The following is a 22,738-nucleotide window of genomic DNA, read 5'->3' as shown; positions in this document are numbered from 1 at the left end:
AAAACGAACTAGGGTTGGGAGCTAGAAAATGCCAACCTGGGATTTCCAGCAGATAGTGTCCGCATTTCTTCTAGGCTCCGCCCCACAGTTACCTGGCAACAGGTATGCCTGACTCACTATAAAAGAGGCTGCTTGCCCCTCCTTACTTTCTTAGCTTCCTCTTCCCCTCTTCCCCCTCTGTCCCTTCTCTCCCCATTCCCCCCCTTCTCTTTACGTGCTCATGGCCTCTCTCTCTCTCTCTCTCTCTCTCTCTCTCTCTCTCTCTCTCTGCCTCTCTCTGTCTCTACTACCCCCTAAACTCTCCTTCCCATGCCCTAAATAAACTCTATTCTAAATTCTGTGGCTGGTACCTCAGGGGGAAGAGATGCCTCAACATGGGCCCGCAGAGGTAACCCCTAGCCCCACACCAAACAGTGCCTCCACCAAGCATATCCCTGGAGATATATATATCTTACAACAAATAGGTCCAGGAAAGAAGGAGTGGAGAACTAGACCAGTGAGGGAGGAAGGCATCTCATCCCTAGAAGAACAGAACACCAGGACCAGGAGGCCCTCAGCAGTCAGATATCAGAGAAGATATCCCAAATCATCAAGGAGAGAGAGACAAGTGTGAGGCGACTGAGGGTGGTCAACGAAGGCCTTGAATCCCATTCTGAGAAATTTCTAGAGCGTTATTATCAGTGGTGGACCACATCTACCTCCTTCTGAGGAGACAGAGGATGCTGTTAACGAAGGTGGCCAGCCATTGTATTTATTCCTGTAAATGGAAGAGGGCGCGTGTCCAGAAGTACCAGCGTGGACAGTCAATGGATAAAGGTGACTCTCTCCAGAATGGGGAGCAGACAGGGAAAGGAGGGGGAGGGAAGATGGTGGGGAGTCTGATGGGAAGGGGTTTTTAAAAAAATATTTTGAGATAATATCTCATGTAGCCCAGGCTGGCCTTGAACTTACTGTGTAGCAAAGGATGACCTTAAACTTGTGATTCTCCTGTCTCTGCCTCCTCCGAGTTCTGGGATTGCAGGCATGCACCACTATGTCCAATTTATACAGTCCTGGGAATTGAACCCAGGGCTTCATGAATGCTGGGCAAGTACCCTACCAGCTGAGCTACCTCGCCAGCCCAGGAAAAGGATTTAAAGGGTGGCTTTCTATACTGCTATGTTATCTGAAGAGGTAACACTGGGAATCGCTAGATGTTTGTCAAAAGCATCAACAGCAAATAAATACACACATACGTACATACACATGTGTTTAACATCCATCCATGCTTGCACATATGTGTACTCACTCATCTGCATGTGCTTAGAACACACAATGTTCCTCTGACTGAAGGAGATGTTTTTACTCCACATCTGTGGAACGAGGTGTCATCCTGATATGTAAGCTCACTGGTATCCAGGACTCACTAAGACCCCCAAGACGGTACAATGAGAGTAGAGGCGCCAAAGGTGCCTTCCCAATGGATGGTAGTGTGGGTGTAGGTCCCAGCTCTGGGCGACGACTTGATCCCATAGTGGTTGTGCATCTGTGGATAGTTTGGGGGGATTTTGTCTGCCCAAGATTGTATCTGTTTTGCAGGACAGTCTGCATTGGAAGTAAGGATGTCCTAACTTAGGACCACTCCATCCCAACATCAGAACTCTCTAGATGGTGGCAGCTGCCTGCAAAGGGACTAAACAGCAGCCAATGTTCCACAAGCATCCCTCAGGGTGGCCTCCCAGTCAGTGTTCCTGGGCTGGGGTAGACAGACAGGATGACCTCACCTTGTCCTCCCTGCAGAAGGACATACAGGAAGCCCAGCTTACTCCCCTCACGTATGCGGTGGCCATCTTGAGGATATCCAACTTAAAAGGCTGCTCCAGAAACACCACGTAGTTCTCCGTGACTCCAAAGCTGTGGTAGTAGCTGGGAGAGAGCAGCGAGCGAGAGGGGATGGAGCAGAAAACTTCCGCTTGCTTCACGGGGTTCTTCCCTTTCTTCTTGCTGCCTGGAGAAGACAAAGCTGGAAATCTTGCACTGTCACCGACACCGAGACTGTGTTCTCAGGAGTTCAATGAAGAACCCACAAGCCCAGATACTGAGAGACTTCCACTAGAGTCCAGGGGGGGCTGCGGTGAACTCTGGATGTCCAGCCTGAAAAACCACTGTCTCACCCAGGGAGGCCTTGAGGGGCCAACGGTCTGCACAGCAGCTGGGGGACTACACTGAGCTTCTAGCTGCCTTCACAGATACAATCTCAGACTGCATTTCTACCAAGGTTCCCAGGGGCAGCCTTCCCACAACCCTTGTGTTTCATGAGGAGCCAGCATACGCAATATATTCCTCAGGGATTCCACCCATTGTTCTTAAGACACCCAGTAGAGGACCATCCATTGTGATGACAGACAGCCTGCCCTGTGTCTCGGGAGTGAGGTAAGTATGCACAGGCACCAAGGACAACCTGAGCTGTCATTGCCTTCCCAGACAAGGGTTCTCACTAGGACCTGGAGGCCACGTATTCTACTAGTGAGCCCCAGGAATTCACCTCACTAGTTTCTGCCTCTCCAGAGCTAGGATTACAGCTGTGTGTAATCACATCTGGCTTTCTACATGGGCTCTGGGGATCAAACTCAAATCCTCATGCTTAGAAATCTAGCTTTCTAAAGACAGGACCATGCTTCCATCCGAGGACAAGGGACCTTTACATGTACTATGGCAATTCAGCTAAGCTGTAGGATGCCCCTTTCGCAGATGGGCAAATGAGGTGAATGGTCTATACCAACGATCCAAGTCATAGATGACTTCTTCCTGTGCTATTAGGGGCAGGGGAATACCCAGAAAAGCAAGCAGTAGAACATGGGGGAGGGGTGGGAGGTCTGTACCCACTCTCTGTTCTAACCACACACAGTTCATGGGCCTCTGCTGGCACTGAAGGTCACGGCTGTGTGTGTGCTCTGTTTTCTGAGTCCTTTGTAAGCATGAATCAGCCCTGGGCAAAAGGCCTCCCCACCCAGTCCTGAGGCTGGTTTATAATGAGTTCTCTGTCAATGTCCCCACCTCTCTGTGGCCACCTGTGCACACTGTAAACAGCTGGCTGGTGGGAGGGGACACTGTGGGGCTGTGGGCTTGTTTTCTCTACAAATGAACACAAAGCCAGGTCTGACGTGTAGAGCAAGAATGCCCTGCCAGCTCCTCTTGCATGATGTCAGGGCTCCCATAAGCCATGTGACCAACACCATGTCACTTAATCTGAGTCTCAAAGTCCCCTGTGATATAAGGCAACAAATAAAAAATGCCGGGAAGACCACAGTCTGAACTCTGAGATGCTGGATTGGACCACACATCCTTCATCAGCTTAAGTAACTTGAGTTTCACTTAATGTTCATGGCACCTTTTGTCCTGAAGGGTCCCAGCTTCTGTCGTCACAGCTGGGTAGTTTTCTACAGCTGGCAGGGGTAGAGGCAGGTGCTATCAGGGTCACAGATATAAACTTGTTCCCTAGGCCAGAAGGTCAGGTCAAACACCCTTGAAGGCTTCATCTGCTGGGTGTGGCAGCCAGAAGGGTCTTAAACAAACATAGGTTGGGAGCCTCACCCTCTTCCCCCTCGGGAACACGCAATCACTGGCCTGGGCTTTGCTCCAGGACCCGGCCCTGAGAGGAGGAGGTCCAGAAGGCTCTGGGAACAGGGTGTGGATTTTGGAGTGGATCCCAGCAGGGCTGAGCACCCCAGTAGCCCTGAGAGCTTGGCTTCAGGATAGAGGGGGTGGCACAGTCTTGGCATATAAAAAGTTTGCCAGGAGACTTTTAAAAATGACTAAACTAGTAAGCTAGGGGAAAGGTTAGGATAGGCTAAAAAGATGGGTGGGATAGATAGATGATTGAATACGTGGGGGGGGTAGATGGATGTGTGGATCTGTATATAGGTGAATAGGTGGTTGTGTGGATGGATGGGGAGATAGGTGGATGAACGGAGGAGTGGTTTAGGGGTAGTGAATGGATGAGGAGACATGTTGAATGATAGGCAAGTAGATCAGTGCATAGATGGATGGGTGGATAAATAGATGGATGGATAAATGGATAGTTGGGTGGATGGGTGATCAAGCAGGTGACCGTGTAGACTGAAGGATAAATAGGTGAGTGGGTGGGTGGGTGGATAAAATAGTGAATTCATGAATCGGAGCCTAAAAACAGGAAGTTAAAGGAGTGTCAGTATTTCTTTTATCCAAAATAATCTCAGAAATGTCTCTTTTATGTTAAAGGAGAAAATTGAGTTCTTCCCCAAAAGAGCCTTTGCCTTCAACTAAATGACAAAACTGACTTTAAGGTCATCTGAATAATCGATGAAGCGTGTCACAAGCACGCATCCGGACTCTCCAGTCAGGGTCACCCAGCTGTCTTTGCTTTGCCAGATCCCCAGTGTGATTTACCTGGTGCTGCGGCAGGAATCTTAAAGATCACGTATTTTGTCCTTCCTTTGTCCACAATTGACGTGCCCATGTTAAGGACATTCCCAGCCTCGTCATAATGAGGATGTGAGGTAGCCAGGTTTACAGCCACATACTTCCGGTAATCAACCTGTAAAATACAATAGCCACTCGGTTTTGTAAAGACAAGAAGATGGGATCCCATGAACACCTGACTGGGTCTAAGTCTAGAACGAGGGTGGGTCTCTTTGAATATCTCCTAACTGGGAGGAAAAAGGCCTAATTTACCTTTAAAGAGATGTCTACTCTCATGACCGGATATGAGTTTGTACTACTTCTGTGGCAGAAGTTGGTTGTGGGGCGCTAGTGAGCCCCATGTTTTGTTTTGTTTGTTTGCTTGGTTTTGTGCCTGTTGCTCTCCTATCCCGCATCCTGGTCTAGTCAGGATCCTCAGCATAGAGACGAGGTGCCTCACGAAAGAAGGCTGCAAGCAATGGTGGAGGTAGGTAGAGCCAACCTTCCAGTCAGTCTCATCCACTTCTCTGTGTCAATGCTAATTAAGTCGTTTAAATTCACCCCTGTTGGAGTCCACAGAGGCAGAGACACAGCTCCTCGGGCCTCTCATGATTATACTTTGGAAACAGAGGTTCTAAAACCATTTACTTAAAGAAGGAATTCTACTAACAAGTTGATCGATGACCCCTGCTCAGAACAGACCACAGCCGGAGAACCGTGGGATGGCTAGGCACTAGCTGTTTACCCTTCTCCAGGATAAGGGCTCTGGCCCTTCCGGTATTTCCCAGCATGCATCAGTTGGGCCCCTTGCCACCGAGTTTACAAGGAACTGGACGTAATTTCCCGGCTAAGAGAAGTGTTCAATTTAGCAGATCGCTCAAATGCCTTATGACATCACTGTGGCTTTGAACAACTAGCTGGAGCAAACTGACATTGTATTGATTTTCATGGGAATGTTAGCCCAGGGCTTCCAAGGAAGTGGTTCTATCTGCGGACGCCCTTGCTCTCTGAGTGATTACCTCCCTCTGCAGGTCAGTGTGGGTAGAACACCCTGGGTCCAATAAGAACTATGGATATGGTTTTTGAGTTGTACCATCTTCCAAACATACAGAAGGAAGTCCTAACCCCAGTGCTTGTGAATGTGATCTCACGCGGCAGTAGCATCTTTGTGTAATCAGCACAAGATGATGCCGTACCACGTGGCCTGTGGGCTTATGACTTGCGTGCGATAGGAAATTGGAACACACACAGACACAAAGGGAATACCATGGGACTGAGGAGGTCGAGATTCAAGTGATATTTCTATGAGTTGAGGAACACCGAGGACTGGAGAGAAGTCCAGGAACTGGAAAACACAGGAAGGAGACCCCCCCCTATAACCTGCCAGAACCTGGCTGTACATATTGGATTTAGAATTGTGGCTTCCATAAATACAAGACAGTAGGTCCCTGTTATTTTAAGCCTCTTAGTCTATACCACTTTTAGGAAGGAAGATATGTTCTAAAGATTTGTTTTTATGTCTGTATTTTTAAAAGTGTATGTGCACGTGCGAGTGCATGCAGTACCCACACAAGCCAGAAGAGGGCATCAGATCCCCTGGAGCTGGAGATACAAGATACAACCAGGGTGCTGAGAGCTGAACTCAGATCACCTGAAAGATGGTGGTGCATGCTTTTTTACCACTTAGCCATCTCTCCGGCTCTGTGGGAACACAAGAGAAAGTCGTCATGAGGCGATTTCACCACATGGACATCATAGAGTTTATCCGATAAGATAGCTACTGTGTCACTAGGTGGAACCATCTTTGAGATCCTCATCACGCATGTGTCCTGTAGTTAACTGAAATATGCTTAAACAACACATAACTGCTGTATCTAGGAACTGCTGGGAATATGGGCAGCCAGGAAGATGAACACCATGCAGTCCTTGCTGAAGTGTAACTACATGCACCGTGCTAAGGGCAGCTGAGACTTTAGTGGAGGAGGCTTTCGGGCAGCTTGTAGGTCAGGAGTGGACACCGACTATAAGCCTACCATACCTTATCTAAGGTCTCTAGAGTCTGGGGGTTGATTTTCCTGATGTAGTTGGTCTCTGTGGTCGCATAGAAGTCCTCTCCACATTTCATGATGTTGATCAGACAGTTGTCTGTGAAGTCGGGGATGGTGTGGGACAGGTAGGAGAAAGCTCTGAAAGGAGAGAAAGCGGGCAGAGTTAGTGGCCGCTCCTGGCCAGCTGGGAAGTCCTGCCCTCCGTGACCTGTCTTCTCACCATTTAACATGTCCTGCTTCAGTAGTAGAGAAAAGAAAACTCTGGGTATCAATGGGTCACTTGAGGAATCTGGGGAATCCACGTATCAGGTTCCCCACATATTCCACAACATGGAGTCAGCCAGTTGCCCCAGTGTTGGGGCGGGGTGGCCACATGACACTCCTCCTGAGTGTCAGAAGTGCAGGGGTCTCTTTAACTAGAGCCAGCAGGAGCCGGTGTGCTTCCAATTGCCACACGACACTCCTCCTGAGTGTCAGAAGTGCAGGGGTCTCTTTAACTAGAGCCAGCAGGAGCCGGTGTGCTTCCAATTATTTTAAGTAGCCATACAGATATCAGACCTGTACCCATAATAGTCCCCAAACCTAGCAACAGTTAATCTCCACTTTGGCAGGGTCTGACTCCTTACTGAGTATTTAAAAATCGTTCAAAAATTATTTGAAAAACAAAACAAAAACAACAACAACAACAACAAAAAACCCAAAAGCCGGGCGGTGGTGGCACACGCCTTTAATCCCAGCACTTGGGAGGCAGAGGCAGGCGGATTTCTGAGTTCGAGGCCAGCCTGGTCTACAGCGTGAGTTCCAGGACAGCCAGGGCTACACAGAGAAACTCTGTCTTGAAAAAACAAAACAAAACAAAAAAAAATTATTTGTGGGTTTTTTTGTTTGTTTCTTTGTTGATTTTTTTTTCTTTTGAAACAAGAATTCATTCATCCCAGGCTATGTACCCAAGGATGTCCTTGAACCTTGAACCTTGAGCCTCCACCTTCTGAGTGTTGTGGCTAGGCATGGTCAGACACATGCATGTAACCCAAAGCTGTGTGACAAGAGACAGTAGGATTGCTGGGGACTTGCTGGTAGGCAGCTTAGCCTCAAGTTTAATCAGAGACTCTGTCCAGACCTGGAGCGTTATGTCTGCTTTAAGCTTGTGCTGGGGATCAAGCCCAGCGCTTTGTAGGAACATTCCACTAACTGAGCTTCATCCTCAGCCTTGGGGTTAATTTTTGGCAGAAAGAAAAAGGAACTCATGTTCGTTAAGACTCTGGGTTCATTTCACCAAATGGCAAACAGGAAGAAAGAGAACCCAAGGGGGTTTGATTGGTACAAACGGCAAACACTGGATGCAAGCATTGAGCGATACTCCCCCTAGCGGCAGAGAACGTCACTGCAGGGATTCTCTTTCAGGTAAGGTTTTCAAGTCCTTCAGGCCCGCTCCCTTCCCTCTGTTGACGCCACCCCAGCTCAGCCCATCTGCAAGGGCGAGGCGCCCTGTTCCAGGGAAGGATGATGTCAGCCTCGGAAGAGCAGAAGTAGTTTTCCTATCTTTGGCAATCCACCCTGAATCTTTCCATAGCTCTCTGGAGTGTATCTGAAGGGAGATAGGGAGAAGAGGCCTGACTCTCTAGCCAAGAATTTAATTGTTGAATGTGTAATATGCACATCTGCTTCATAACCCAGATGACTTCAGATGTGTTCCAGAAAAAGCTCCCCGCCCTCTCGTGCCTCAGCTTCTCACTCCCTTGACTGTTTTCTCAGATCTCCTTATGCCCTGTGCAATCAGAACTGCATCTAGCTTCCTTCTGCCTTTTTCCTCCCTGAACACAGAATGCATTTATGTGCCTTGCTTTGAGAAAGAGGGGTGTGTGTGTATGTGTGCATGTGTGTATATGTGTGTATGTGTGTGTATGTGTTTATATGTACATGTTTGTGTATGTGTGTGAATATGTGTGTATGTGTGTACATGTATGTGTGCATGTGTGTATATGTGTGTGTATGTGTTTATATGTACATGTTTGTGTATGTGTGTGTATGTGTGTACATGTATGTGTGTATGTGTGTGTATGTGTGCATGTGTGTATATGTGTGTATGTACATGTTTGTGTATATGTGTGTATGTGTATATGTGTGCATGTGCGTATATGTATGTGTATGTATATGTGCGTATATGTGTATGTAAGTGTATATGTGTGTACATGTATGTATGTATATGTGTGTATGTGTTTATATGTACATGTTTGTGCATGTGTATATGCATGTGTATGTGTGTACATGTATGTGTATGTGTGTACATGTGTGTATATGTGTGTATGTGTATGTATATGTGTATGTGTGTGTCACATGTATGTGTATATGTGTATGTGTGTACATGTATGTGTGTGTATATGTGTGTATGTGTGTGTGCATATGTGTATGTGTGTGCATGTGTGTATGTATAGTTCATATGTGTGCAGGTCCATGTACCTGTGCACATGTGCACAGAAGACTAGAGGCAGATGTTAGCTGCCCTGCCTCTCACTCTCTCTCACACTCTCTTGAGGCAAGGTTTCTGATTAGACCTGGAGCTAGGCTGTCTGTCTGCAAACTGCTGTACTGGGACTACAGGCATGTTTGTGACCATGCTTAGTTCTGGGGACTTGAACTCAGGACTCCATGCTTTTCTCTCAATAAGTGCACTGGCTCACCAGCCATCTCCCCAGCTCTACTGGCTGCTTGTGTGTGCCAATTTGACACAGGCCAGAGTCCTCAGAGAGGAAGGAGCACCAGTTGAGGAAACGCCTCCATGAGATCCAGCTGTAAGGCATTTTCCCAATTCCTGATCAGTGGCAGAGGGCCCAGCTCTCTCAGTGGCAGTGGTGCCATTCCTGGGCTGGTAGTACTGGGTCCTATAAGAAGGCAAGCTGAGCAAGTGGGGATGGGGGGAAGCAAGTCAGTAAGCAGGACCCCTCCATGACCTCTGCATCAGCTCCTGCCTCCCAGATCCTGCCCTGTTTGAGTTCCTCGGTGATAAACAGCAATATGGAAGTGTAAGCTTCTTCTTCAACTTACTTTTTGGCCACGGTGTTTTTGTTTTTCACCACCAAAAGAAATCCCAAGATACCAGCCCTACCCTGCTTTAAAACAACAATATCATCAACATCCTCCTCCTCCTCCTCATCCTCATCAACAACAACTTTTTAACTTACTATGTCTTAGGATTGATTTGTACAGTAGAACAAGCAGCCGCGCTGAGGCACTTTCTTATACAGCCTCACTGTTGTGTATTCAGCCAGACTTCTGGCAATGACATTAGGGTTGTTTGCAGCTTTTGTCATAACACATGACACAGTCAGGAATAACTTTGTCTATCTGTCATTTCAGACACGAGCAAGTGTATCTCTAGACCAAAGGGAACACACATTTGCAATTTTGACTGATAAGGCCCAAACACTCTCCCACCAGGCAGGCGGGTGAACATCTGACAATTTGTCAAATGGTCTCTGCTTCCCTTGCTATCACTGGTCAAGAATCATGCGGCATCTGTGGCCACGGGCTGGCCACGTGGTTTTAATCTGCCCCAAAGAAAACTAACAGGGGAGAAAATGTGGGCCGTTTTGAGCATCAGGAATATCCAACAGTATGGATTCGTCGAGATTCAGAAGGGGATGTTACTTGGAAAAGATGTTTTTGCAGGGGTCTGGGTAGGCCATTGTTCCGAACTCAGACACCACGATCCTGTTGGCCTCGATGTTGGCGTTGTAGGTGTCGCTCTGCAGGTATTTGCTTCTGTAGAAGACCTCCCCTGAAACAGAAGCAGACACTGGTCAGCATGACACCTTTGGGGGACCTATGAAATTGATGTCAGCCATTCTCGGGGCTTTACTGGGGTCCAGAGGGAGGTTTGTTGACCCAGACCAGCCTCTTTCATGCAAGTGTGTACTAGAGAATTTGAAGTGTAAGTTCATTTGCACACATTAAAAAAAATGGGGGCTGGAGAGATGGCTCAGTGGTCAAGAGCACTGACTGCTCTTCCAGAGGTCCTGAGTTCAATTCCCAGCAAGCACATGGTGGCTCACAACCATCTGTAATGGGATCCAATGCCCTCTTCCGGTGTGTCTGAAGAGAACTACAGTGTACTCATATACATAAAATAAATAAATAAATTTTTTTTTTTAAATGTATGTGGCCGGGCGGTGGTGGCGCACGCTTTTAATCCCAGTACTTGGGAGGCAGAGGCAGGCGGATTTCTGAGTTCGAGGCCAGCCTGGTCTACAGAGTGAGTTCCAGGATATCCAGGGCTACACAGAGAAACCCTGTCTCGAACCCCCCCCCCCCCAAAAAAAAATGGATGTATTTTGTGTGTGTCAGAGAGAGAGAAGGGGGAGAGGGCAGGAAAGGGAGAGGGAGAAGGAGAGGTGGGGGGGGGGAAGAAGGAGATGGGAAGGGAGTGGGGAGAGGGAGGAGAATGGGCGGGGGGGGGGGGAGGGAGACTGGAAGGGAGTGGAGGTGGGAGGGGAGGGAAAGGATGACCTTGGTTTTTAGGAGCCAGAGGCTGAGAGGACAGAGTGAAACAGTGCCTTCCAGACTCAATAGAATTGCTGAACTGAGGGACTCAGTAGCAGTTGGCCTGCATGACATCAAGACAGTTATCATGCATAGAAATGGGCTCATAACCTCCACTCCTGGTTAAATAGCTAGTGGCAGTTGTGAGCTGCAAGCAGAGAGAGAGAGAGAAAGAGAGAGAGAGAGAGAGAGAGAGAGAGAGAGAGAGAGAGAGAGAGCGCGAGAGAGAGAGAGAGATCTCTTTAGAGGTGTGATCCTTGTAGATTTTGCAGGCTCCACTGGGTAGCCCAACACCGATGCACGTATGGGCAGCACTAATTAGACTTGGTGGATCATAAACATGAAGTAAGATAAAAGATGAGAAGGGGGAGATGGTTTCATGCATAAAGGCACCTGCTGACAAGTCTGATGACTCAAGTTTGATCCCCAGAACCCACATGGTGGAAGGAGAGAACTCTGCCCCCACCCCCATGCATGCATGTACTTGTATGTACACACACCAAACAAATAAATATATAAAATGAAATATTCTGCCCCTTCCACCCCACCCCTCGACAGATGGAGGGAGAGCTGGCCTTGGAGTCATGAGAGCCAGAGAGCTGGCCCTGCCCCTCACCTGTTGCAGTGCTCAGGAGAGCAGCCCTCAACCTTGTCTGCACAGCATAGTGGAGCTGGCCCTGGTGTTGTGGGTGCAAGTGAGCTTGCCTCAAGGGCATGAGAGCTGGAGAGCAGGCCCTGCCCTTTACCAGCTGTGCCATTAATTGTGAGCTAGCCAGGGCAGTGCTGGAGGGCTGGCTCTGGGGGTATGGGTATGGGAGAGCTGACAGGCTGACCAACTCAGCAACCATCCAGGCCCAGATTCAGGGCTTTGAGTCGGCTCACCCCAACATCTGTCCCATCTATGCCTCCATTATGCCCATGAAGAGCCCGGTCCTGCAGATTCAAAGCTGCAGAATATCCATGACACAGGGCAACAATAGGATATCTGAGAGGAGTTCTAGTGAGTACTAATAGTCTTGCAGAACCCAGAGACCTAGAAGGAGACCAATAACTCATTGCAATGAACATTTGTTGCAGGGTATTAGATCACACTGTGAACCCTGAGAGTTTGTTATTTACTGAAAAAATAAAAGCTGTTTCTAGATGTGGTATGGCTTAGCCCTTAGTACACTTCTTTAATCCCAAACAATGAAAGTAAAGTTAGTTTATAGAAGGAAGCAGCCATGGTTGAAAGCAACTTCTTATTGAGGGGCAGACAAAGTGATGAATCAGAGAAAGATCTGACAGAATAAGATATGCCCAACTCTCATGAAAAGAGAGAGGAAAGGGAAGCTACTAAGGAGGGTGGTGCAGAGAGGGAGAAGAGGAGGAAGTTTTACCAGGACATTTAATTATAGAGTCAGGTTGCAGTGAGAGAGAACAAGCTAGATACAGATGAAGACAGAATGAGCCAGAGAATGAGAAGGAGCCAGAAGATTAGAACAGATTGCCAGAGTTAGTATGAGGCCAAGCAGAGCAATTCAGGAGAAGGTGAGAGAAGCCAGATTGAAACAGTCAGTGTGGAGAGGAGATCTGAGCCAGAACAGCTGAGCTGACCAGCCAGCCAGAGTTCAGAAAGAGCTAGAAAGGGTGAGCTTATTCAACAGCAAGTCTCAGAGGCTGAAAACATCCGAGGCCTAGATTAGATTGTACAAAGGCTAGAAGCTTCCAAGATTTGACCTAGGTTAGCAGACAGAAGCAGTTAGCTTCAGAGATACTTACCATACAGACAAATAAAAGATATATTTACAAACATTTGCAAGTAAAGATGTTTGGACAAAGGGGCATACTATGTAACACGCATGACACTCAAAAGAAAAAGAAACAATAATAACCTTGCTTTGAAAGCTACAGTATGTAACACACTGTAGCTTTCATTGCAAGATTTTGTTTTCTTTTGAGGGGGAGGTTGAAAGTGTGGAGGGCAGATACAAAGGGATGAGAAGAATAGGATTGGGGTGCATGACATGAAACTCACAAAGGGATCAATAAAAAGTTAAAAATAAAGAAATGTTTTGAATAAAAAAAAAACCCTAAGTTGTTGTGGTCAGAGAAATGGCTCAGCGGGTAAGAGCACTGGCTGCTCTTCCAAAGGTCCTGAGTTCAATTCCCAGCAACCACATGGTGGCTCACAGCCATCTGTAACAGGATCTGATGCCTTCTTCTGGTGTGTCTCATATACATAAAAGACTGCACTCATATACATAAAATAAATAAATAAGTTTTTAAAAAAACTAATGTAAGTTGGCAATCAACAGGTACATAAGAGAAGTTATAGACACTTGAATGTAAACTTTCTTAACACGCGAAGTACAAATGTGACCATTCTCACTGATGCAGTTGAGGTGTGGAGAGGTTCAATACTGTAAACTGCACAGCTGTTGAGCAGTAATGGATTCCTAGGCTGGTAATGAACCCAGAAATGGCGGCTCACAGGCAGGGTCTGAACACAGCAACACAGTCAGTTGGACTCTACTGATGACACACCTCACACAGGTGGTGTCTGAGTTAATAAAGAGGATATGAAGAGTGTCCCATGCAATGGCAAGCCCTCTCCCTCGTGATCACGCTGGTGACTTCTAACAGCACTGATGCTGTACCCTCAGGTGTATTTTCATCTTTCTCCAGAGGACTGAGTGTACATTTCTATGGAAACCACATCCATTTTTCACGTAAGAGGACTAATGCCTGTAAATAGTAACACCAGCCTCATGGGATTGTAGTCAATTTTAGGCAACCATCTCTCTAGCTCCTAAAGTCAGCAATTTCAATGAGGTAAGATGCCGTGAGGCGTCTGGCCACAGGGTACACAGTATATATGTTCTGATGGTCCACTGTCACTGTCAACTTCAGAATGCCTTAGTAGACAGACCTCTGGTCAGATCTCAGAGGCTGTTTCCAGAGAGATTTAGCTGAGGAGGAAAGATCCATTCTGGATGTGGGTAGGGCCATCCTATTAACTGGGGGCTTGGTCAGAATGTTGAAGAAAACGGGCTTCTCTCTACTTCCCGACTGTGGGTGCAGTGTGACCAATGTCTGGCTCTCCTGTCAGCGGGCTTTTCTTGACAAACCGTGAGTCCCAAATAAACTCTTTCTTCCATTGTAAGCTTCTTTTGTCACAATGATAAATGTATCTTATATATGGATGTTGGCTGCTAAAATTCTAGATGGTCAAGGAGGACTCTTAATGTTTAAGGCTGGAAACTTGCCTGGGGGATGAGCCTGATGTTGGCCCTCAGCCAAGCGCCGCACTGAACAAAGACCCACTTTAGAGCTGCCCTGTCCTTCTTTGGTCATGCTGCCTTCTAGATGCCACCATCCACATGGCACTGGCTAAAGTTTGTGCACCCCCTGGATGCTTGGCATAAAAGGCGAATTCTTTTCACTTGAGATGTAAACTTTCGGGCCAGACCACCCACTTCCTATAAACACAGAGCTGTAGGATCCCAGAGCACTGGAGGCTCTGAGAGAAAGTAGCTCTGGCAATGCTTAAGGCTGATGCTGGCATATGAGATTAAAGTCACCAAGCCACGGCCTGCCTGCTGTCACAAGTTCTATACTCTATATGAAGGGACACACTACACAGAAATCTCCTGCTTGGTGTCTTCAAGAACTGGGTCAAGTCTGAAAGCTTTGTGATTAAGGCAGGAATGTGAGAGTAACCACATATACATAAAAATCCAAATACATATGTGTGCACCCACCTACTCTGACACACAATACACATACTTGTGTATGCCCACATATCCCAGCATGCACCACACGCATACATGTATATCCACATTCCCCAACATGCATACACACACATACACATGTACACCCACATACTTATACACCATATATACTTGTGTGCACCCACATACTCCAATACACATCACAATGCTGTATACACCCATACTCTCTGACACACACCACACATACAGTGTCTATCCACATTCCTAACACACACACACATACCACACATATACACCCCTACCACCCCCAACTTGCACCACACATATATGTACACACACACCCAACACACTTGTGTGTACCCATACACCCTGACACACATGCACACACTACATCCCCCCCCCCATGCGAGTACCATACCACACACTCTTGCACATCCACACCAACACTCAAATCCCAATGGGATGACTTTGTCTCCTAGAAACAGTCTCTTTGCTGAGAGAGACCTGACATCACCCACTGTCCCTGCTTTAAGCAAAGCTCTCTATTCGACATCCTTGAAATTTAGACAAAGGAACCCATGCTCTAGCTTTCCCCAGCTTCCCTCCTCTCTGCTGCTTCCCTCTATCCAGTCTTTGCTAGTTTTTTTTTTGACAGGGTGTCAATATGTAGCCCTGACTGTTCTAGAATTCACTTTGTAGACCAGGCTGGCCTTGAACTCACAGAGACCCAGCTGCTCCTGTGTAGTTAAACTTTTGGCTACTTGTGGGTTCTTTCTTCCACCTTCTACATCTACTCTTTAACCCTGTAATACTAGGTAGCAGAGAAAGAAGGATAGAAGAAAAAGGGAGTGATGATATTGTTAGCTGCCTTCCTGCTGATTAAGGGTCTTGAGTCTTTGGGGGAGGGAAGTTGATCAATGCCAGGATATCTATGTTCTTCTTTGTGTAGCTTTGTGCATAAGGACTTGACAAACTGCAACCTACAGCATCCAACCACCAACCAAACAGCCAAGACCATAGCATTTATATACCCTCTGATGAGTCCCCAGACTTCTAAACATCACACAATTGCAGAACTATCCGCAGCTGGTAAAACCATGCCCCATGCTATAGCACCAGGCAAATCATAGTCACCTGCTGTAAAGCAACCTCATATCCCAACACCTGGGATTAAAACAAGTTTTATAATCTTTCTGTGTTTTTTAAAGAGACCAAAATTCTCAATACACTTCTGCCTCCCGAGTGCTGAGATTAAAGGTGTGCAACCACCACGCCATCCTGGCCCTCAATTTCTTAAAACCTAGGTGCGCTAATAAAACGAACAGTTTCAAAGCATGAAAACCATTATGAAATGCTAGTAAACAAAAAGATATGTAACCTCATTAGCCATCAGAGGAATAAAATCAAAGCTACATTGAGGTTTCATCTAACCTCAGAGAAAATGGCAGTCATGAAGCTTACAAGGGCTGGCCAGGATCCACTCCTGTGGGAATGAAAACTAGTCTGGCCACTCAAAGTCAGTTTGAGGTTCCTCAAAAAGTAAAAATGAAGGCTGGAGAGGTAGATCCTCATTTAAGAGTGCTTGATGTTAGGTGGTTCCTAATCACCTATAACTCTAGCTCCCTCTTCTGGACTTCTAGGGTACCACACTCACATACCCACATACAGATGTAAGAACATACACATCATTAAAAAAAAATCTTAAAAAACAAAACTAAAACTAGATTTACCACATGACCCAGCTACACCACTCCTGTCTATTTACACACCCCGGAGACACCAGTACATCCATCTTTACTGCAGCTCTAGCCCAATAGCTGTCCTGGGACCCACCTAGGTGTCCAACATCAGAGGAATGGGTAAAGAAAATATGGTGTGTGTATACAATTCAATTTTCTTTCAGCTATAAAGAGTGAAGCTGTGTTATTTGCAGAAAGAAGTATGAAGGCAGGGGACTGTTGTATTAAGTGAATTAAATCAGCCTCAGAAAGATAAACATTGTATGTTTCCTCTCATTTGTGATCCCTGGATCCTATAGAGTCACATAATATCATATACATATACATACATACATACATACATACATACGTGTATACATTTGTACACACATAAATATATAGAGTACACATAGTCACTTAAAATAATATACATATACATATATATGCACACACATACATATATAGAGAACACATAGAGTCATATAAAATCATATACATATATACATATATGTGTACACACACATAGAGTACACATAGAGTCATATAAAAGCATATACATACACACACATATATATATATATGCACACACATACATGTAATAAAAGCAGAAGTGAAACTGTCTAGGAGACAAAAGAGAGGGGTGAGAAGAAGAGAGTGTAAAAATATGGGAGATAGGTTCAATATGATTCACACCTGTATGAGATTTATTGAAATAAATAAAACAAAAATCTAAAAAATGAAAGGTCCCCATAAAGTACTCAAAACAAAATAAACACCCCCCACACACATTTTATTTTTTATCCCTTGACCCCAATTTCCCTGTACATGTCTCTTCTGAACTAGGCAGGAGGAACTTGATAGTCTGTGTTTCTACCTCCACTGTTACACAGTGGGGAGTCAATGGGGGTCCCAGAGGAGACCAGAGGCCTGGCTGGCAATCTGAGGACCTTAGAGGATTGGGTTGCCAATGGGAGAGACACACAGCCATGATGGTTAGGGCAAGCGGTGTACCTAGCTTGCATCTTCTCAGTCTAGCCTCTTCTTGTTTTGATCAGAGGCACGTCTGAGTTCTAGCTTGCCCACTTTCCCCCTGTTGCTCATCCCACAGTAGATTCTATCATAAACTGCAACGATGAAGAACCCTGGGCGCCTTTCCAAAGAGTCGTTGGCAGTGGGCTGCGTGATGCTTTCTCCAGGATAAGCCTGCATCTGAACCCTGCAGTACTCATGTGATGGGGAGAGACTTTGTAAGTCTTACTCAGCTAACGCTTTAGGGTTGTGTGACTGGTCATAATGGCACTATTGAGTCCTTGTAAGACTGTAAGCCCTGGTTTGAGACAGGAAGGCAGCCACAAGCCAAGGGTACAGCCACCTTCTGAAATTGTGTGAAGGCGAGGCACTGTGTTCTCCCCCAGAGCTTCCAGAAGAAAAGCAACCCTGCCAATACTTTGGACATTGCCCCAGTGAGATCAGTTTCAGACTTCTGACCCTCCAGAATGGAAAGAGAACAAACTCTTATTGTTTCGGGCCACGGAGTCATCCTTGTATCTGTTACCATGACAACAGCCAACTCATGCCAGGCTCTTACCATCTCTAATGGAGAAACTGTGGAGAAGGGCCAGGCCATCAAACCAATGGTTGTACTTGCTGTCTCCCACTGTGTGCATCCCAGGCCCGTTTCGGAGCAGGGTCCCCTGCAGCCATGCTGGAATGCTGCCTGATAAAAGATAAACTGTTTAGTTGCCAGATTCCATGACCAAACTGAAAAATCTCAGAAAAAAAAATGGGTGGGGTGGGGATGGGATTGGGGAGAGTGATGGAAAGAAACTGAGTGCACAGAGTGTACTATTCATTTACTATTCATTATCTGTTTGTGTACTTCCTGGTCCTTTCTAGAAAAGGGACACCAGGTTTGCTAGCACTGAAGAAGACCAAAGAGAACAGACACTGTCCCTAGTCTGAAATTGCTCACTGTCCATTAAGATATAGAAGAATAGACTCTCCAAATACATTGCACCAGAGGCAGTGCTATAGCCCAGTGCTATGCAGAACAGAAGTGCCTCTCTTGGCCAAGAGCCAGGAAGCAGTGGCTTTCTGGAGGTGACAAGCTGAGTCTTGAGGGAGAACATTTGCCTCACAGCATGAAAGAACGTTCTAAGGCTGGGGAGACGGCTCGGTGGATAAAGCACTTATCACACAAGCAGGAGGTTCTGAGCTTGCCTTCCAAACCCTTATGAAAAAATGTCAGGCATGATAGATAACATGGGCTTGTTATCCCAGTGCTGGGGAGGCAGAGACAGGAGGATTCCTGGGACTTGGTAGTCAGGCTAGACAAACTAGTAGTAAGTCCCAGGTCGGTGAGAGATCTTGTTTCAAGTAACGACTGGAGGATGGCACCTGAGCCTGACTTTGGGCCTCGGTGAAAGTGTGAGCTTAGAGGATAACTTGCAGGAGCTGTCTCCTTCCACTATTTATGAAGAGCAAGCCACGGGGAGCCATCTGATAAGCAGTACCCCCCATGGCCTCTGCATGGGCTCCTGCCTCCAGGTTCCTGCCCTGTTTGAGTTCTTGTCCTGACTTCCTAGATGACAAACAGGGATGTGGAAATAGAAGCCAAATAAACCCTTTCCTCCCCGAGTTGCTTTGGTCATGGTGTCTTATCGCATCGATTGTGACCCTGACTAAGACATCTATCTCACGAAAACTTAAGAGAGAGTTTGGAAAGATGGTGCAGTGCCTAAGAGCACACACTGTGTTTCTAGTTCCAGAGGACCTGAGTTCGGTTCTCAGTATCTACTGGAGCTTGCACATAACTGCCTGTAACTCCAGCCCCAGGGGATCTAACACCTCTGGTCTTCCCAGACACCTGTACTTATGTGCACACACCCACACATAGATATAGACACATGCACATGATTAAAGATACTAAAAGCTTTTAAAAGGGGGCAATATACTCAAAGAATGATACTGTAAATTTTTCCTTTATATTTTAATAGTCAGCCAAATGTATGTAATGTAATACACACACACACACACACACACACACACACACACACACACACAGAGTTATAGATTGAATCATAAAGAAAATATACACAAAAGCTGGGAATGTTCCCAAACAACTTCTAAGACAATTTCTTGGAAAACTCCACCTAAGGGCCAGTGAGACGGCATAACAGGTAAAGACACTTGCAGCCAAGCCTGACAACCTGGGTTCAATCCCTGGGACCAACATGGTGGGAAGAACCAACTCCTGCAACTCCTGCAACTCCTGCAAGTTGTCCTCTGGTCTCCCCCATTTGCACCGTGACTATCGGAGCATTCCCAACTGGAGACAGAAGGAAGGAATCGCTCTCCCCGTGGACACTGCGTTACAGTGGGCAAACATATCCCATTGGTTACAGAGACTGTTTCTGGATCCTGGCTCATCTTGTTCCCATATATGGAGTTTCCAGGCTTCCAGAAGCAACTTCTAACACGGGGGGCGGGGGGAAAGATGCCCATTTGAATACAGAAGGCTCACCTGTCACTTTGGCCTGCACTGGATCCAGCTGTTCTTTCTTATTCTGGCCAAATATTTTCTCCATGGAATCGGTGGGCGGCAGTAAGGAGGAGGTTACTGGAATAGACACAGAGCCCTGGGTGCTCAAAGCCTCCTCTCTTTCTGCCCTCTGATCCTCGATGGCTCCATTTATCCCTGTACACTCCGTCTCTTTCTCTGCTTCCCTCTCCTCTGCTGGCCAGTGTTTCTGCCTTCTGCCGGAAGCTGCTGGGCAATTTATTCAGTGTTGGGTTAAAGGTCAGTTCCCAAGCCATGTGTTACTGCTAATCTTTAATCCCATTAGTGTCTTTCCAACTCCTCCTCTCCAATTTCACTTTTAGCTTAGCCAAGGAAGGCTCCGCTCTAAGTCGGAGAAGACGATTTGGTGCATTCTGTTGAGTTTGCCCTAGCTAGCCCATCCTGAGAACTGGATGTGTTTATGGATAGAACAGAGAGAACAGCATTTGGGACCAGCAAAGGCACTGACACTGCAAGGCGTGGGTTGATGACATCTTTGCCTCCTGCAAACACAGAGAAGGCTTTGATTTTAACCTGGGGCCTGGTTCCTTCCCACTCTCAAGAATCGTATTGGTTTTCTTTTTGGAAGGAGGGCATGAAAATTTGTCATGTGACCATTTAAAAAGCAAAGACAGGGAAGGCAAAAACTGACATTATCGGGAACCAACGAATAATGAAAACACAAAACACCATCAGGGCCTGTGCACGCATGAGGCTTTGAGTTTTGCCCGGAGCACCTGCATGGATTCCAGAGCTGGGAGGCAGAGATAGGAGGATCCTTGAGGCCTTCTACATAGCCAGTCCAATAAAACCCTTCCATTTAACTCCGACTGTTACGAGGGAGGAACCATGGTTGTCTTTGGGTCTAGGGTTTCCCGATGTTCACATATCCTGATGTGACGCCATTGACTAAAGTCCACATTGCGTTCCAAGAGCACGGGGTGGGAGTTGGAGAGTTCTTGATTCCTGATGCTTAAGTGATGCCCTCAGCCAGGAGAGCAACAGAAGGCTTCTATGAGCTGGCTCCCACACTCCACAACACATAACAGGAATCAAAACACCACAGGACACCTCGTGAATATGTACTTCTCTGTCTTACGCAATTAAATAAATTATAAAGATGCTTGGGGGTTGGGGACAGGTATCAGTTGGTAAAGCATTTGACTTGCAAGAGGCCCTGAGTTCAATCCTCAGGACTCGTGTTACAAAAAAAAAAAAAAAAAAAGAAAGAAAGAAAAGAAAAAGAAAAGAAAAGAGAAAAGAAAGCAAGAAAGTAAAACCAGACCTATTGGTGCTGCCTGTTGCCTATATATAGTCCCAGCGCTATGGAGGTAGAGGCAGGCAGCACATTGGCTCATGTAAGTGCAACACACACACACACACACACACACACATAAAAACACACATACACACAAATACAGACACACAGACACACATACACAAACATGCACAAACACACACAGACACACACGCACATACATACACACAAACACAGATACACAAACACAAACACACACAGAGACACACACATACACACAAACAGACACACATACATACACAAAAATACATACATAAAAACACACAGACACACAAACACAGACACACACACAAACACACACACAAACACACACACAAACACACACATACAAATACAGACACAGACACATATACATACACACAAACACAGACACACACAGAGACAGAGACACACACATACACACAAACACAGACACAAACACACACAGACACACACACACAGAGACACACACGCACACAAACACAGACACACACACACACACACACACACACACACACACACACACACGCACAGAGTTTGGGGAGAGAGGAGGCAAGCTCCTTCACATAGCCCAGCTGTGGAGGAGGGTGAGAGCTGAGCTGAGAGTCGTTCAGGGTTTCAGAACATTCTAGAACAGGCTGTGCTTCCTCCCCTGGCTGCACATTGTCATCACCTGGTGAGAGCTTGCAAAGGGCTGTCACTGGGCTGGGCTCCAGATCCACTGACTCAGAATCTCAGTGGAGCCAGAGGCCTGTGTTTTAGGAATGTCTCTACTGGGCACAGCTGGAGCTGAGGAGTCCATCGCCAGGGAAGAGACGGTGAGTCTGACTGACAGGGGGCTGCAGTTCCCATGGGCCTGGGCCATGTTTCTCTTTCCAGTCTCCTTTTCCATAGCTATGAAGCAGGATGTAAGGATACCAGAATCCCAAGGCCTATTGTCTTTTCTCTCTCTTGTAAGAAGGAATTTTTTTTCTCTGTTCTATATTTCCAGTAGGTCCCATGATAACCTACCTGCTACTTTATGCTGCTGTCATGCCCAAACACATGTATCCATGCCAGAATCATTTATCCAAGCCCTGAAAAATCTACATCCTTGTATATGTATATGGGATACACTGAGGGCTCAGCGGAAAAAAAATTATACTACTTCCCCCCCCCCCCACCTTCCAGAAAGTTCTATCACTAGTGCTGAGCTAGCAGAAGAATAAATAATGTTACATGTAACTAAGGGGGCAGAGGCAATCATGACTGACAAGTAGTGTAGGGGATATGTCTTAGGGTTTCTATCATTGTGATAAAACACCATGACCAAAAAGCAAATTGGCGTGGAAAGAGTTTGTTTTGATAATATGTTCCATGTTCGTTATCAAAGGAAGTCAGGACAGGAACTCAAGCAGGGCAGGAACCTGGAGGCAGGAGCTGATGCAGAGGCCATGGAGGGATGC

General features: G+C 46.5%; 1 protein-coding gene and 1 long non-coding RNA gene across 5 annotated transcripts in view; one reads left to right on the top strand and one right to left on the bottom strand.

The window, feature by feature from the left end:
- The window catches only part of Bco1 (beta-carotene oxygenase 1), a 38,778-nt gene extending 18,584 nt beyond the window's left edge, over positions 1-20,194 (bottom strand). For 2 of the 3 annotated variants that reach the window (XM_076915939.1, XM_076915940.1), the window contains exons 1-6: positions 19,961-20,194; positions 18,026-18,154; positions 10,116-10,245; positions 6,458-6,605; positions 4,408-4,555; positions 1,764-2,002 (exon numbers count right to left, since the gene is read on the bottom strand). In XM_076915939.1, the coding sequence (XP_076772054.1) occupies positions 1,764-2,002; positions 4,408-4,555; positions 6,458-6,605; positions 10,116-10,245; positions 18,026-18,154; positions 19,961-20,024 (858 nt within the window). In that variant the 5' untranslated portion in view covers positions 20,025-20,194. The remainder of the gene's footprint in view (positions 1-1,763; positions 2,003-4,407; positions 4,556-6,457; positions 6,606-10,115; positions 10,246-18,025; positions 18,155-19,960) is intronic. The other variant, XM_034522744.2, reaches the window with a different exon arrangement.
- LOC143434985 (uncharacterized) lies at positions 1,985-10,620 on the top strand. 2 transcript variants are annotated; one of them, XR_013104907.1, is made up of 2 exons: positions 1,985-2,412; positions 7,698-10,620. It is a non-coding gene; the product is annotated as an uncharacterized LOC143434985 (long non-coding RNA). The 2 variants fall into 2 exon arrangements; XR_013104906.1 differs by lacking the exon at positions 1,985-2,412 and adding an exon at positions 4,551-5,450.
- Positions 20,195-22,738: the final 2,544 nt, after the last annotated feature.

This window comes from Arvicanthis niloticus, chromosome 18 (assembly GCF_011762505.2).
Source record: "Arvicanthis niloticus isolate mArvNil1 chromosome 18, mArvNil1.pat.X, whole genome shotgun sequence".
In the NCBI taxonomy this organism is placed as follows: Eukaryota; Metazoa; Chordata; class Mammalia; order Rodentia; family Muridae; genus Arvicanthis; species Arvicanthis niloticus.
Note: the sequence above shows the minus strand (reverse complement) of the source record. Positions and strands in the feature narration are given on the sequence as shown.